The sequence below is a fragment of the Thamnophis elegans genome, chromosome 1 (genome assembly GCF_009769535.1).
Source record: "Thamnophis elegans isolate rThaEle1 chromosome 1, rThaEle1.pri, whole genome shotgun sequence".
Classification (NCBI taxonomy): Eukaryota; Metazoa; Chordata; class Lepidosauria; order Squamata; family Colubridae; genus Thamnophis; species Thamnophis elegans.
Genome location: NC_045541.1, coordinates 150,737,783 through 150,752,440, shown reverse-complemented (window position 1 = coordinate 150,752,440; position 14,658 = coordinate 150,737,783). Strand labels below are relative to the sequence as shown.

General features: G+C 39.1%; 1 protein-coding gene across 1 annotated transcript in view; it reads right to left on the bottom strand.

Moving 5' to 3' along the window:
- Positions 1-1,480: 1,480 nt before the first annotated feature.
- Positions 1,481-14,658, bottom strand: part of LOC116520710 (inverted formin-2-like) — a 44,286-nt gene continuing 31,108 nt past the window's right edge. The window contains 6 exon segments of the mRNA XM_032235021.1: positions 1,481-1,518; positions 2,442-2,465; positions 2,468-2,600; positions 4,591-4,706; positions 6,186-6,316; positions 6,318-6,592. Of these exon segments, the coding sequence (XP_032090912.1) occupies positions 1,481-1,518; positions 2,442-2,465; positions 2,468-2,600; positions 4,591-4,706; positions 6,186-6,316; positions 6,318-6,577 (702 nt within the window). The 5' untranslated portion in view covers positions 6,578-6,592.

Sequence of the window (14,658 nt, the reverse complement as noted above, 5' to 3'; positions counted from 1 at the left end):
AGGATTCCCAGAGCAATAGGCTGGAGCGATGAGAAGGTTCAAGATGCAAGAGGCTTTGGAGAATGGACAGCAATTGAACGGAGACTGGGGAGCTGCTCACCTGAAACAGAAAATGAAACTTTGAAGCTATTTATAATTTGTATATTACAGAACTGATGTCACTGTAATGACACTCTAGTATTACAATCTGTGCTAGCAAAGATCCAGAGCTGCAAGAGCGTTCTTTAACCTCATGCTGGTCACCGGTTGGTGGCTGATTTAAGTTTTATTCCCTCACTTTTGATATGTAATATTTATATAGTTTTAAATCACTATTTAGGAATGCTGAATTCTGTGGAATAACAAGGAGGCACAGAAACAAAGAGGAATTATATGTTGCATTAAAAAGAAAATATTACTCACTTTGTTAAACAGAGATGAGAAAACATCTTGATGACTGTTCATATCAATGCCATCACTATTCTCAGTAACTCTTCATCATCTTCAGTCTTAGCCTCCTCAAACGTCTCACACTGGATAAGCAAGTCCTCATCTTCTATGTCTCTATATAAAGCCCACAACAATAAATATTTGGAATTCCTTAATCATGATAAATGATTAATTTTTAATTTTTTTAAATCATCAGTTGATAAGCCTACAGCAGAAGCTAATATTCCCACCTAGCATCTATATATCTGATTAATAAAAAAACTCTAAGTTGATGCAATTGCAGGCTAAAGAAATGTGGCAGTAAAAATAAATCCTAAATCCAAACTTATACGAAAAGAATTACTGAATGAAGATGGCTTGCTTGTTATCATATTTATAGATATATGTATGTATGTATGTATGTATGTATGTAAGTAAGTAAGTAAGTAAGTAAGTAAGTAAGTAAATAAATACTTCTCCCTCTAAGAACTTTTTGCAGGTAACACTCAGTTTTACAAATACACACATAGACACGCCAAACAGATGTGGCAAGCATCACAATGTAATCTAGATCAGCTAGTATGGGCTATCTAAGCTTCAGTGGGAATATAGATGACCACTGTAAAGTAGCTTCAGGTAGTTTCTGGAGAGACTGCTAAGACATGTCAAATTTTGAGCATAATGAATGCTTAGTCTTACAGATCCCAATTTAATAGAGTTTTTTTTTGAAAAAGTATCTAGATTATTTTTTAACTAATGAAGGGAAAGTGATGAAGATAAATGAAAGAGCCAAGAGAGTATTATTACTCAGCCGGATGGATAGAAATCTTGCTAAATCAATGGAACCTTATTTTCTAAAGGAAATACTATTGTGGTCAATTATATTTAAGCTCATGTCTGTTGTTTCCTTCTACAGGAAGGAACTAGATATTAGAGATATAACAGTAGACTCAGAGAAGTATTTTGATAAGGAAATGGCTCTCCCTTAATCATGTGATGTATACAGTATAAAATTGTGAAACAATTATTTCAAATATAATATAGTTACATAGTCCAAAACATAATGAATCACTCACCGTAGTTTGCTTAAAATATCCAAGAACTGAAGACCTGGAAATAGAGAAGATGAAAAAAAAAAAACCATCAATATGTGCTCTAATAAAAACCAACTACTTTAGCATCAGTAACACTAGCAAATATGCAATACAGAAAATGACTAGAGGTACTCCTTGACTTATGGCCTCAATTGAGCCCAAAATGTCTGCTGTTAAGTGAGAATTTGTTAAGTGAATTTTGCTGCATTTTGACCTCTCTTGCCACAGTTGCTAAGTGAATCACTGCAGTTGTTAAATTAGTAACACAATTGTTGAGTGAATCTGATTTCCCCATTGACTTTGCTTATTAGAAGGTTGCAAAGGAGGATCATGGGACACCCCCAAAGATACTGCAACTGCCATAAATATGAGTCAGCTTCCCAGCATCCAAATTTTGATCATGTGCCCATGAGGATGCTGTAATGGTCATAGGTGTGAAAAACGATCATGCACTTTTTTCAGTGCTGTTGTAACTTCAAATGGTTACTAAATGAACTGTTGTAAGTCAAGGACTACCTGTAAATGGGCTATCAATTTAGGTAAGGAAATCTTTTTGTGAAACAGATGTAAATTTGAATGATAAATGATGCACAACATGGAATTGCTAATTTAAAAAAAAATAGTTTAGCAAGAAGGATCTGTCTTCTTGGAAGCCAACTTTTGTTTTGTTTTATTTTCTTGAGTTTAAATAAATTCAGGGTAAGTAAGTCTGTTAGGTCACCATGCTTAGAAGCTTCCACTAGGGTAGGGGTGTCAAACCAGCAGGCCGGATGCATCACACGCAGCTCTATGAATGGGAAAAACATCGTGAAATGTCACGTGACAGCAATGTGATGTGGTGAGTTTCACCCCCGTACACTAGAGGCTTGCTGATAGGCCAGGGGATTTTCTGACGAAGCTAATTTCATAGGGAACATCTGAACTGAAAGCCATTCTTACCAATGAACTCATTCCGGAGCTGATCCTCCCTCTCAGTTCCTCTGTTCCCAATATAACTGCGTTGATGGCACTCAAGAGCGTTATCATGTACGGCACATTGTCTGTGACCGAGAGCTCATTCATAATGACGCTGAATCGATACTGTTGGTTTTTCACAGTCTGTGGCAAAGGAGGCAAATAAAAGATGTGCTGGATTGAATGCTAGATTTCAAAACCAAGTTTGTTCAGCCTAAGATTGTCACCTTGATTAATCTTCAGAGTTTTAAGTAGAAAATTCGGAAATCAGGTTATGCCAGAAATCCAACTGATGAAGTTTCACAAATTGAACTATGGTCTTTCTCTGAAAGAAGAAGTCCCTAAATTCATGGGAAATGGCAAGATGGAAAAAAAATGTTTCCATCACAACGCTTTTACTTTTCTTAAGTTTAATTAACTTTCCCTATTTCAAGTGTGAGGAACCTGTGGTTCTTTATCATGTTTCCTCGAAATAAACAGGGTTATTTTTTTGACCCCAGAAATAAGCATTTGGCCCTATTTTGGGGAGGTTTATTATTTTTGAGGTGCAGAAGGCAGCGAGTGTGGTCACCTCATGGCTGCTGCTGGTTGTAATATTTTTGGGGAAGGCTTATTTTTGGGGGAGGGCTTATTTTAGCACATGCACTCAGAAACTCAATTGGGCTTATTATCCAGGGAAGTCTGATTTTCAAGGAAACAGGGTAGATAGATGTGACTGAAGTTTCATTCCCAACATTCACCGATGATCAAACAGGCTGGATGGCTGAGAGTTGTAGTTAAGCAACGTTAAGAAACCATAGCTTCTCCATCCCTGTGATGTCAATGATTTCAGTTATGAGAAAGTGGGCCACTGAAATGGACTGGCATTTCATAGTAAATTAAAAACAGAAGATTTTTTGACACAATTCATTATCCACCAACGGAAATCCTTACTATATAATATGTTAATAGGAGGCACTGACATCAACAGAGGTAGCAGAAAGGATAAACATGGGAAAAATACTTGAGTTCCTTATCACAGAGCAAGGGTTTATGTGTATAAATGCTCTAAACAGAACCTAAAACTGAGGTCAGCAATCTTCTTGAACCACTCGGCATATTTAGCATTTAAGGAACCTCCCTCCCATCTCATTGTATGTGTTTTTTAAGGTAGATGGGTACAAAGCTCTAGTCCCATCATTGTGAACCTATGGCATGCCATTTGTTAGGACACGCAAGGTGTTGCCCTGTCAGCTCCAGGGTGCATGAATGTGCTGGCCAGCTGACTTTGGCCTTCATATTTGTCCATTTTTCACTTTCCAGAGACTTCTGGAAACAGACTTCTGGTTTGGTTGTTGGGCCATTTTTCACCCTCCAGAGGCTTCAGAGAAGCCCCCTGAAACTTCCAGAGGGTGAAAAAGGGCCCTATGGGCAACCCAGAAGTTCAGAAACGGACTTCCGGGTTGCCCATAGGGCCATTTTTCGCCCTCTAGAGGCTTCAGGGAAACCTCCTGAAGCCTCCAAAGGGCTTCCGGGGGGGAGTAAGGGAGGCCATTTCCCCCCTCCTCATGCTCCTAGAAAGCCTCTGAAGCCTGGAGAGAGTGAAAAACAGGTCCATCGCATGCAAAAAGTGGGGGAGGGCAGGGGTTGCACACGCATGCACGGGGGATTGTGCACATAGAATTATGGGTGTTGGCACACCCGTGCATGGCCCCCTGCACTCCCCATGCTTTTGGCATGCAATGGCAAAAGGTTAGCTATCACTGCTCTAGTCTATAGATAGGCACAGTTTTTCTTTTCTAAGAATGTCTATGAGGTCCAGAGACAGTTTGCTTTTGTTTTAGGAGCAAGGAAGAATGATGTTGGAGAATGACATTTGGCTTTGCAGCATGCCAGTTTTTAATTAATTAAATTTTAATAACCTGAAAGGAAATAAAAAATGATGTAGGCTGTCTGGGGGATGCCAAGGTATGTTGTCTTAAACACCAGATTCCCTAATTCTGCTCTGCAAGTTCAGAAGAGACTAAATGCTCGTGTCTTTCTGGATGAGGACCAATGAGATGGACTGATTGGTTTGATTCTGAAGAGCTACTTTGATCGAGGCAGATTATTATAGTGGTTAATAATGGTTAATTGCATCTGATTTTCCACTTGCCTTGTAATGGTCTAGAGCATCCAAAGCCAGTACATGGCCATCAAATGAATAAATGCAGAGAGCAGCCAGGAGTTCAAACACTTGCTTTTTGACCATGATATTTGAAGTGTCCAGTGCTACAAAGACAAAAATGAACAATTATATTTCAGAGTTATTTTATGTATTTTATAGATGATATAGCGAGAGAAAGCTTTTCTACTCAACTCTAAGTTCAGGGAACCCAATCTAGATTGAGGCTCTAATTTGTGGAGGAAAAGGCCTTAATTCCTTGTTCCCTGACCCAATACAAATACGACGCATTCTAATGGGCCTCCTTCTCCTACAAAGGATTGCAGATCTCCACTTTACAAGCTAATTCAACACCCTATACCCGTGGTGTCAAAGCTATGGCACATGTGCCGGAAGCAGCAGGCAGAACTATCTCTCTGGGCATGTGAGTCATTGGCCATTGCTCTTCCGGGTTCCGACGTTCTGGCCAGCTGGTCTTCACATGCACTGGAGCGCCAGAAAGTGGAAGAGCAGCTGTCCAGTGCACATGCACGCACTGGCCACCTGGTCTTCCAGTTTCTGGTGCACGTATGTGCACCAGTCAGCTGATCTTCATGCGCACATGTGCACCAGAAACCGGAAGACAAAGTGGCCAGTGCACATGCGTGCACCGGAAACTGGAAGATCATCTTCCCGGCGGGCACAGGTGGCTGTTATTCCAGTTTCCAGCATGCACATGCATGCGTGCCCACGCTTTCGTTTCGGCACTTGGTGCCGAAAAGGTTCGCCAACACTGCTCTATACTGTACCAAAATCTTGCACTCCAATTTCCTACAGATCTTTTTTTCTTCTTCCTCAGCTATGTAAGATAATGTACAAGGTATTTTCTGTGTGACACCACTTTATGTACAACCCTTTGTACTGTACCTAACAATCGAGTTCTATTGATCTAAAGAAGACCAGGGGGAGTTCATTTCTTTTTATGAGCTATTTCCTGTTTTTCTGAAATAGGTACTCATGTTATTTTCCCTTGGCTGACGAAGAGTGGAAGGACAGAAAGGCTGGAGAGATGATTTCATAATGCAAGGCAGGACAGGACATCTTATACACCCTTCAGCCATTTCACATGTTCCCCACTGCTGAGCCCAAGAGCTATTATCCATCATATCTTGAGTCAGCAGAAAACTACACTGACATGACATTTCCTGCCCTGCTCCTGCTTCTACTGTCTTTGTTACAAGTCACAGCGCTCATCTACCTTCCCTGCAAGGGATGGCAAAGCCTACAGATTTTTCAATGTCATGATTGCTAGTTTATTCAGTTATCCCCACTAACCTCCATGCTTCCTAGGGATTCTTGAAGAGCTCTAAAATCCAGTAATAATGAGACCCAACTATGAAATAATAAAAAATCAAAGCATAAATAAAGGCAAGGAGGGAGGAGAGAGGGTAGGAGGGAAAGAGAGAGAGAGAGAGAAAGACAGAAAGAGAGATAGAGAGACAAACACAGAGAGAGATACAGAGAGGCAGAAAGAGACAGAGAGAGAGAGAGAGGGAGGGAGGGAGGGAGGGAGGGAGGGAGGGAGGGAGGAGAGAATATGCCCTTACCTTGAGAGAGTTTCCTGACATAACCTTCATTGCTAACGATGTATTCAATGCCCTTCTGAGAATTCATTACGGCCCGCACACAGTTGATGCATGTCAACTGCAGGAGGGCATCTGAGATTCTAGAAACTCCTCCCCGACAGTCTGTCTAAGGCTTCTAACAGAAGATCCAGTCCACAGAGTTCCAAAAACTGGACCATCCAGCTATCATCACTACTTTCCAGCCGTTTCTTGAGCCCTGAGTAATTCACCACCGAAGGGATTTGCAAGAGGCGAATGCAGAGCTCTGGCTCTGCGTTTTCTAGATTGGCTTCTGTTTGATCCGAATCCTGGGAGCCCAGCTTTTCTTTCAAGACGCTCCATTTCTTGTGTGCATTCTCTTTCTTGCTAGACATTTTGGCAGGTTGCTCCTAAAAGAGGAAGAGGAAAAACAGACATCAAGATTTCATTGATGTTATTATATTTGTCTGTAAATGACTTCCCCACAAATTACTGTCCAAGTCATCAGACAGATAAAGCTTTACTGCTTTACTGGGAAGCTTCGATCTCCAAAATTAGGCATGTATCATCTCAGATCTTTTCTCCTCTTTCCCACAAATTGTGCTATCAACACAGCATCATAAGAACATAAGCAATCCCCTGATGCACCAGACCCTTGTCCAACATCTTCTCACAAGGGCCAAGAAACTGCACAAGGGAACTCACTAATGACCCAGAAGATGGCCTTTAGAGACTGTCACACTGCCATCAAGAGTCACTGAATCCTATGACGTCCATAAATTTATCTAATCCTTTTTTGAAGCTAGCAAGCAGTAGCTAGCACCACATCTCATAGTAATGTGTTCCTGAGTTTAAATACACATTAGGTAAAAAAAACCCCTTATATTTATCTTTTATCCCTTTTGATTCTTCCGGAATTCAATCAAATCACATAGGACTAGCAATAGCACTTAGATCTATATACCATTTCATAGTGCTTTTACAGCCTCTCTAAGCAGTTTACTGAGTCAGCCTATTGCCCCCAACAATTCAGGTCCTCATTTACCCACCGGAAGGATGGAAGGCTGAGTCAACCTTGAGCCTGGTGATATTCGATATGCAAAACTGCTGGCAGCCGGTGACCAGCAGATGTAGCCTGCAGTACTGCACTCTAACCACTGCACCACCACAGCTCAATCAAGGTATGTTGTATAATATAATGAAAAGGTTCACAGATAGTTCTTGACTTATGTCTGGTTACTTTAGTTAACATTACAATGGATCTCCCCAGAGCTACTTATGACTCGGGTTTGAAATTTTACTGCCCCCCCCCCCCCCCCCCCAGTTACATGACCACATTTTGGGACTTCACAATTGAAGTTCACAAAATCCACAGTCACAAAACCATGATTTATGGGGCTTTTTTTTTTGCCAGAAATGTCTGGTAAAATTCTGATTTCTGTCAAAAAAAAAAAAAAGCCCATTGGGTACAATGGATTTGCTTAATGACCATCACATTTGCTTAGCAACCATTTCAAAAAAAGCTAGTACAATCAGGCACAGTCACATGGTGACCCACTTAACAACTGCCAGGTTCAATCATAGTCCTAAATCAAGGACTAACTGTAATGGAATTCTGGAGCATCCATGGTGTTTACACCCATGTAAACACTTGGGATGCGATGGCTCAGTGGCTAAGATGCTGAGCTTGTCGATCAGAAAGGTCGGCAGTTCAGTGGTTTGAATCCCTAGGGCCACATAACAGAGTGAGCTCCCATTACTTGTCCCAGCTTCTGCAAACCTAGCATTCGAAAGCATGTAAAAATGCAAGTAGAAAAATAGGGACCACTTTGGTGGAAGGTAACAGCATTCTGTGAGCCTGTTTGGTCATGCCGGCCACATGACCCGGAGATAGCATACAATAGCAGTTAGACTTATATACCGCTTCATAGGGCTTTCAGCCCTCTCTAAGCGGTTTACAGAGTCAGCATATCGCCCCCACAGTCTGGGTCCTCATTTCACCCACCTCGGAAGGATGGAAGGCTGAGTCAACCTTGAGCCGGTGAGATTAGAACCGCTGAACTGCAGATAACAGTCAGCTGAAGTGGCCTGCAGTACTGCACCCTAACCACTGCGCCACCTCGGCACAGTATTTGGACAGCACTGGCTCTTCAGCTTTGAAATGGAGATGAGCACCGCCCCCTAGAGTCGGGAACGACTAGCACACATGTGTGAAGAGAACCTTTACATTTAATTTAAACACTTTAATATCTCAGATGTGGCAGGAGAAAAGGGAAAAAAAAACACTGCCTGTTACCTTGAAACAGAAAACCCAATTCACTTTTGACTTAACCCTGTTAGTATTTTCCCTAAGCTTGTTAACTTTTCTCCAACCCCCTACTGCTTTTCAGCTGAGTTCGATTTGTTCCCTGCCAGGGGGATAATTCACCTCTCCTTTAAACGTTCTCAGAAAAAAAATAGCTGAGTTTTCCATCCTAGCATACTTTCTACAACCATAACTTTGCTCATCCTTTCCCCAACAGCAGGATCTGGCCTAATTTTGCAAAAGTAACACTTCAGCTGCCTTTCCTGAAACTTAGAACAAAGCTCTGCTTATGCTGTGAAGGCCTTTCCACCAGAGAAATTTATCACCAGAAAGGAATGTATGGTAGGGTCGAATAAACTGTAACAAAAAGAAATCCCTCCTGACCTATGCTTGCCAAAGAACTCACAGACATCTTAAATTAAGAAGTATCTGGGGGTGGAGAAATAAATATTCCAAATGTGGTATCCTAATTCTTAATGTTAATACAGGGAGTGTTTTTCTTTACTTTAAATAGCTGCGGGGATATTTATTCCCAAGACAATTAAAAAAGGCTCCTCTCCAAAATGACCTGGTACATTATACACAACGAAAAAGAAGCAAAGACTTCTGGAGACAGCCTTGCCTTCTGGAGAAGGATGAGGTTTGCTATTACTTTCTTCCCTCTTATTTTTTAAACTTTCCAATTAAGTCCACAAATTAAATTTTCCTGGTTGCCTTCCCGTTGAATTGCTAACTAGGTTTGAGCTTGCTTTTAGCCCTTTGAGAGCAACCAATGTTGGCTAGGTACTGTCATCTGCTGGAGCACATATGAAAACAGCAATTTGACCTTGGAGCTCAAATCAACTCATGGAGGTGCAAGTGGTAAAGCCATTCAATTAAGCAGCAAATTCAAAATAATTCCTTTCCCCCAGTATTTTAAACTATTATATTATGCTGATTGACATGACATTTGTGGAACTGTTATCTCCCCTTGTCTTTGCATGCCCCCCCTCCAGCTCTAACACGTTTAAGGTCCCTTCCATTAAGCAATACTACCTTCTTGTATCCAAGAGTTGTTTCTGTGGCAATGCAACAGCATCCCTGCAAAAATCTGGATGGCTCTGACCCAGTTAGTTTTTCCATAACGTAGGTATTAAAGACCTGGCTACTCCCTGAGGCGTTTGGACTGGGAGGTGAAGCAGGTTCTACAGGTTAATATTGTTTTCTTATGTGCTGGGATTGTTGTTGTGCTCGGGGACATTAAGGTTTCCTTGTTGAAGTTGTTTTAACTCTATATACTTCCCAGAGTCATTGCTATAAGATAGGTGGCCATATAACACGTTTAAACAGATAAGTAACATTTTGAGTTACTCTTTCATTGCGATTCACCTCAGAAGTTGTTGTGGGGGCAAATGGGAGGAGGAAATATTATTGACACCATCTTGAGCTCCTGAAGAAAAAGCAAGATATAAATCTAGCCACAAAATAAATAAAATGTCCTTATTTGCTATTTCCTATTTTTCTATTTGCACTACCAAATGTTTCCATCATTATTAATGATATAGGAATAAATATATAAGGATAGGAAGAGTACAGACACTTTTGAACTTTGGTGTTGGAGAAGAGACCTAAGAATACTGTGGACAGTCAAAAAAACCCAACCCAGATTGATCATCAAACAAATTAACCCAGAGTTGTCACTCAAGCACAAATAAGCAGATTCAGATTATCCTATGTTGGTTACAGCATGTAAAGCTCTCCGGAGAAGACTTTGATGCCGAGAAAGGTGGAATAAAAGAGAAGTGGAAAACCAGCAACAAAATGGATGATTTTAGTTATAGTGACAGTGGTACACCATTGGAAGATATGAAAAACCAGGTTAGAGACATTGTCATGTAGAAACTCTAACCGTATGGTCACTAAAAGTCAATACTGACATGATGTCACATAGTCAATCAGTCAAATCAATCAATATTAAACGAAGAACAGACTAGCTATCACATCTGATTTTCAAAATACAGATAGCAATAATAGATGTCACAGTGCTTTGTGGCAATCTAAAAGTAGTCTAGATTTTTTATAAAAGGGTAGGTAATTTCAAATTATTGGAGAGGATCAACCAGGAGGACATAAGCATTTTAGAGATAGTCCCTATATATATATATATATATATATATATATATATATATATATATATATATATATATATATATATATATACACACACACACACACACACACACACACATACATACATACATACATACACACACACACACACACACATATATATATATATAGTGACTATCTCTAAAATGCTTATGTCCTCCTGGTATATATAAAAAAAACTGATTCAAGTTTGCAAGGTTTTGTAGGAGTTCCATCAAAACTCACTCTCGACTTTGCTCCTTGCTTTGTCTGGGCAAGAAGACTATGGGTGTTCCCAGTCAAAGCGGGAGTGAATTTTGACAGAGTTCCCACTTTGCCTGGGCAAGTCCTGGTAGGTGGCTGCAGAACTGTGAAAACATGCACACACATACGCACATGGACCAACATTTAATAATTAAGTAGTACATTTATTTATTGCCCAATCCAGACCCTAATAAAAACATGTTTTATACATTACATACAAACTCATATATTATTTATAGAGTCACAGTACTGCAAAGCTGGGCAACTGGATTGTGTAAAACTATTAATAAATAATAATAATACAGACAGACAAGAATCAGTGGGTAGAATTAATACCCTTAATCCTTCTCTGCCCATTGGTTTAGAACTTCCAATGTAAGTAATTTCTCCACAATTGAGCTGAAAGTGCAAAAGTAAAGTGAACCGGGAAAGATGGGGTTAAACAATCTTAGTGTCATTTGCAGAGGAATTGAATCTGCTGAGAAAGGGATGAAAACATCCCTTACAGCTGATTTTCCTGTGGCCTGATTGGTGCAAATACATATACCTTGATACATATACCCTAGTCTGAGAACTCAAATTCCTTGAAGTAAAGTTAAAGGGCAAGCAGTAATATTCAAGCAAATTCATTTAAATTGTAACGTATGCCCCAAAGTTATTCATTTGTAAAGCAGAATAAGATCCTGCAGTTCTTCTGTTGGTAGATATATATTACATTTTTCTAGCCATCAATATTGCAAAACAGTATTTTGCTTCCGTCAGAATTTTGTCCAATTCTCTGACAATTCCATCTAAACATTGCTTTGTCTTCTTAGTACTGCAGTGACTGTCACATCCCTTGTAAGAAGGATGTTGCTCAATTTTGTGTAAGTAACACAGTTAAGGAAGAGAACACTAGAGGAAAGTACGGTTGGTGGGTGGAGAAGAGAGAAATTTGAAGATTACCAATGTTTTTCCAATGTGGCTCTGCGCTTCCAGCTTGCACCCGTTGTTTCTAGAACAAAGGGTCACAGGGCATGTTTAGCAATTTCTGATCATAGGAACTGTGAGATGACAATCTGAGAACCAGTTCCCTTAAAGTAAGCCCCACTGAGATCAATGAGATTTACTTCTGAGTAGACAAGCCAGTGAATCAATTTTGAATCAAATGTCTGCTTACAGCAACTGAAATTTCTCAGGAAGTTTTGTACTATCCTAACCAATATTTCACACATCAAGCTAAACCAACGAATTGTTTCTTTTGGGGTTTCACAGGATGTGAACCCATCTACTTTGGCATGTAAACTATGATTTATAAGAGACTATAATTGGCCTTTAATGGTGCCTTATGGATTGTAATCCCAAAAGGAAGCTGGCCAGGTGGGGAGAACTAATTCTAGTTTTATGTAATTGTGCTTTTATTCAGTGACTTGTTAAACAAGCTGTGCCCTAGGAAAGTTTTTAATTCAGAATGCATGTTTGTATTTGGAAGAATATAATTATTACTTATACGTCCTGACTGAAGCTAGAGAGTATAGTAGACATGCTGAGGGTTAGTTCTGAAAAAAGGTGAATAAAGTTACTTCTCCTTTCTAGCCTTCAATCTCAACTTTCCACTTCTGGAAAGTTCAACGAACTATTTAAAAACATAAAAGCTTTCTAAAAAATACACTGTAGGAAGTTGGAATTAACATTACTTTATTTTCCTTTATCTTTTTAAAATAAAATGTTACATTTACTCTTTCTCAGTACCAATCTATCACTTGGGAACTGGCTGATGTGCTGAGTCTTTGATGACTTATGGCTGCCCTAATTCATACTTAGTAATGGTGAAATAATGAAATTTGCTCAGGCAGATGTCAAAATAAAACTAAGAGAAGATTTGACATCTGAAAGATGTACATCTCAGTACATCTCAGTTTTCTTATGTATATAACAGCAAGACTTACACAGTATGTGTGTGTGTGTGTGTGTGTGTGTGCGCGCACAATGGAAGAGTGGATGGTGCAGAAGATGAAGCTTGTGGAAATGGAAAAATTGACTTATTTAATTAAATAAAACACACTGATTAATTGTAATTCTGATTGGAAAAAATTATGATTATATGGCCTTGATTAAAAAAAAAAAGTAGATAATGGGGGGAAATGGAAGTTACATTGTAACCATAAAGAAAGATGTCACTTTAAATTTATAGTTATAACTATTTTAAAGGAATATGGTAAGTCATTATTTTATTTTACTTATTCTCCTTTGCTTTCTTTATTCTTTTTCTTTCTCTCATCTTAATTATCAGTTCTTGTTAGTTTTTATCTTTCTTGTTTAAAAGGATTAATGAAGTTATCTTTAAAAAATATAAAGCAGAGCATACCTGGAGTAGTATGAACTGCACACATGTTAATTAATTAATGAATTTATTATATTTGTTAACTACTCCAATGGTGTAACTTTGTTGATATACAGAGAAGTAAGAACAACAACAACAAAAAAACAGCACCACCGCTGTAAAATAAGCTATAAAGGATATGAAAACAATAGCTAAACATGGAACTGAATACCTGATTAATATGAGAAGGGCAAGTGCTGTTTAGGTATCCAGAGGAAGCATCTTCCTCCAAGGGCTGCCATAAAGAAAGCTTCTGGCCCAATATCCAGAAACTCCAAAAAGGAACATGTTCTTAGCAAACCTTCTTGAGATGATTGGATGAATGAAGTTGACTTTGACTCATCAAGGAATGGCACTAAATTACTAGGATGGGAGGAAGTCTCATGAGTATCATCCCTGTTTTACACCCTGCTACTTCAGCTCATCCCAATTTCATTTTTGTACTTTACACTCAACAAACATAGGTTTTTATTATGTATTTTCTCATATAAGTAAGGATGCCATATACATTTCTGTTTTTATGTACAAAGAGTGCTGAGGAATGGGTGGAGGGCAGAAATCCAAGTATTCTGGAGGAAATCTGGGAATTCTGAATCATTTGGGAAATCTTTAAACTAAAATTTTATGCACATTTACCTAGCATAGTTTCAAGACCAAATTCCTACTGAACTATGCAATTCACTTTGTGTATGTAAATTTTGATTGCTGCACACTCTGATACAAACCAACCATAACCAACGTGGGCATCCTTTACAAATTCACTCTCCAACTTTCCAGATTCCCAGCCAGCATGGGAATTATTGCAATTTCTGGAACTGGGTCACATATCTGGGTAGGCAGTTAAATTGGAGAAAGCTACTCACATGATTTTTGTAACAAAAAATGGTGCAAAGAAAAAAAAAGTTGTATTGAATTCTTTGCTGGTGGCTGAATAAAATTTAAAAATACCCAGCAACCCCCCCACCCTGTTTTTGTTGTTGTTATGGAACGATTTTGGTAACAGCCCAGTTATTAAGCTATCCTATTGGCTGAAAGAAGGAAAAAAAATAGACAGCAGTGTTCCAAATGGGAACAGTGAATAAGCTTTTTGTGAGCATAGTGTCCAAGAAAAAGAAACACTAAACTGTTTAGACATTGAAATGAATGACTATTTCAAGCAAGATGGCTCTATCATACTTCTGAGGGGGTCAAAATTCCCAAGAAATTTTGAGAATTGCCTCTTTTCCTTTTTCTCAAGATCCTTTCTAGATCCTCAATAAATTGTCCTTGGCAGAAAGAAGGAATTTTGGGGGAGGGGAAGGACAAACAAACATCTTATTTCACCTGAAGGCTGCAAAACATTTTATTCAGCAAACACATTTACACATTTTTTCCCTTTTGACACACCCAGAACTACCACAGTGCAATAAAATGATCTT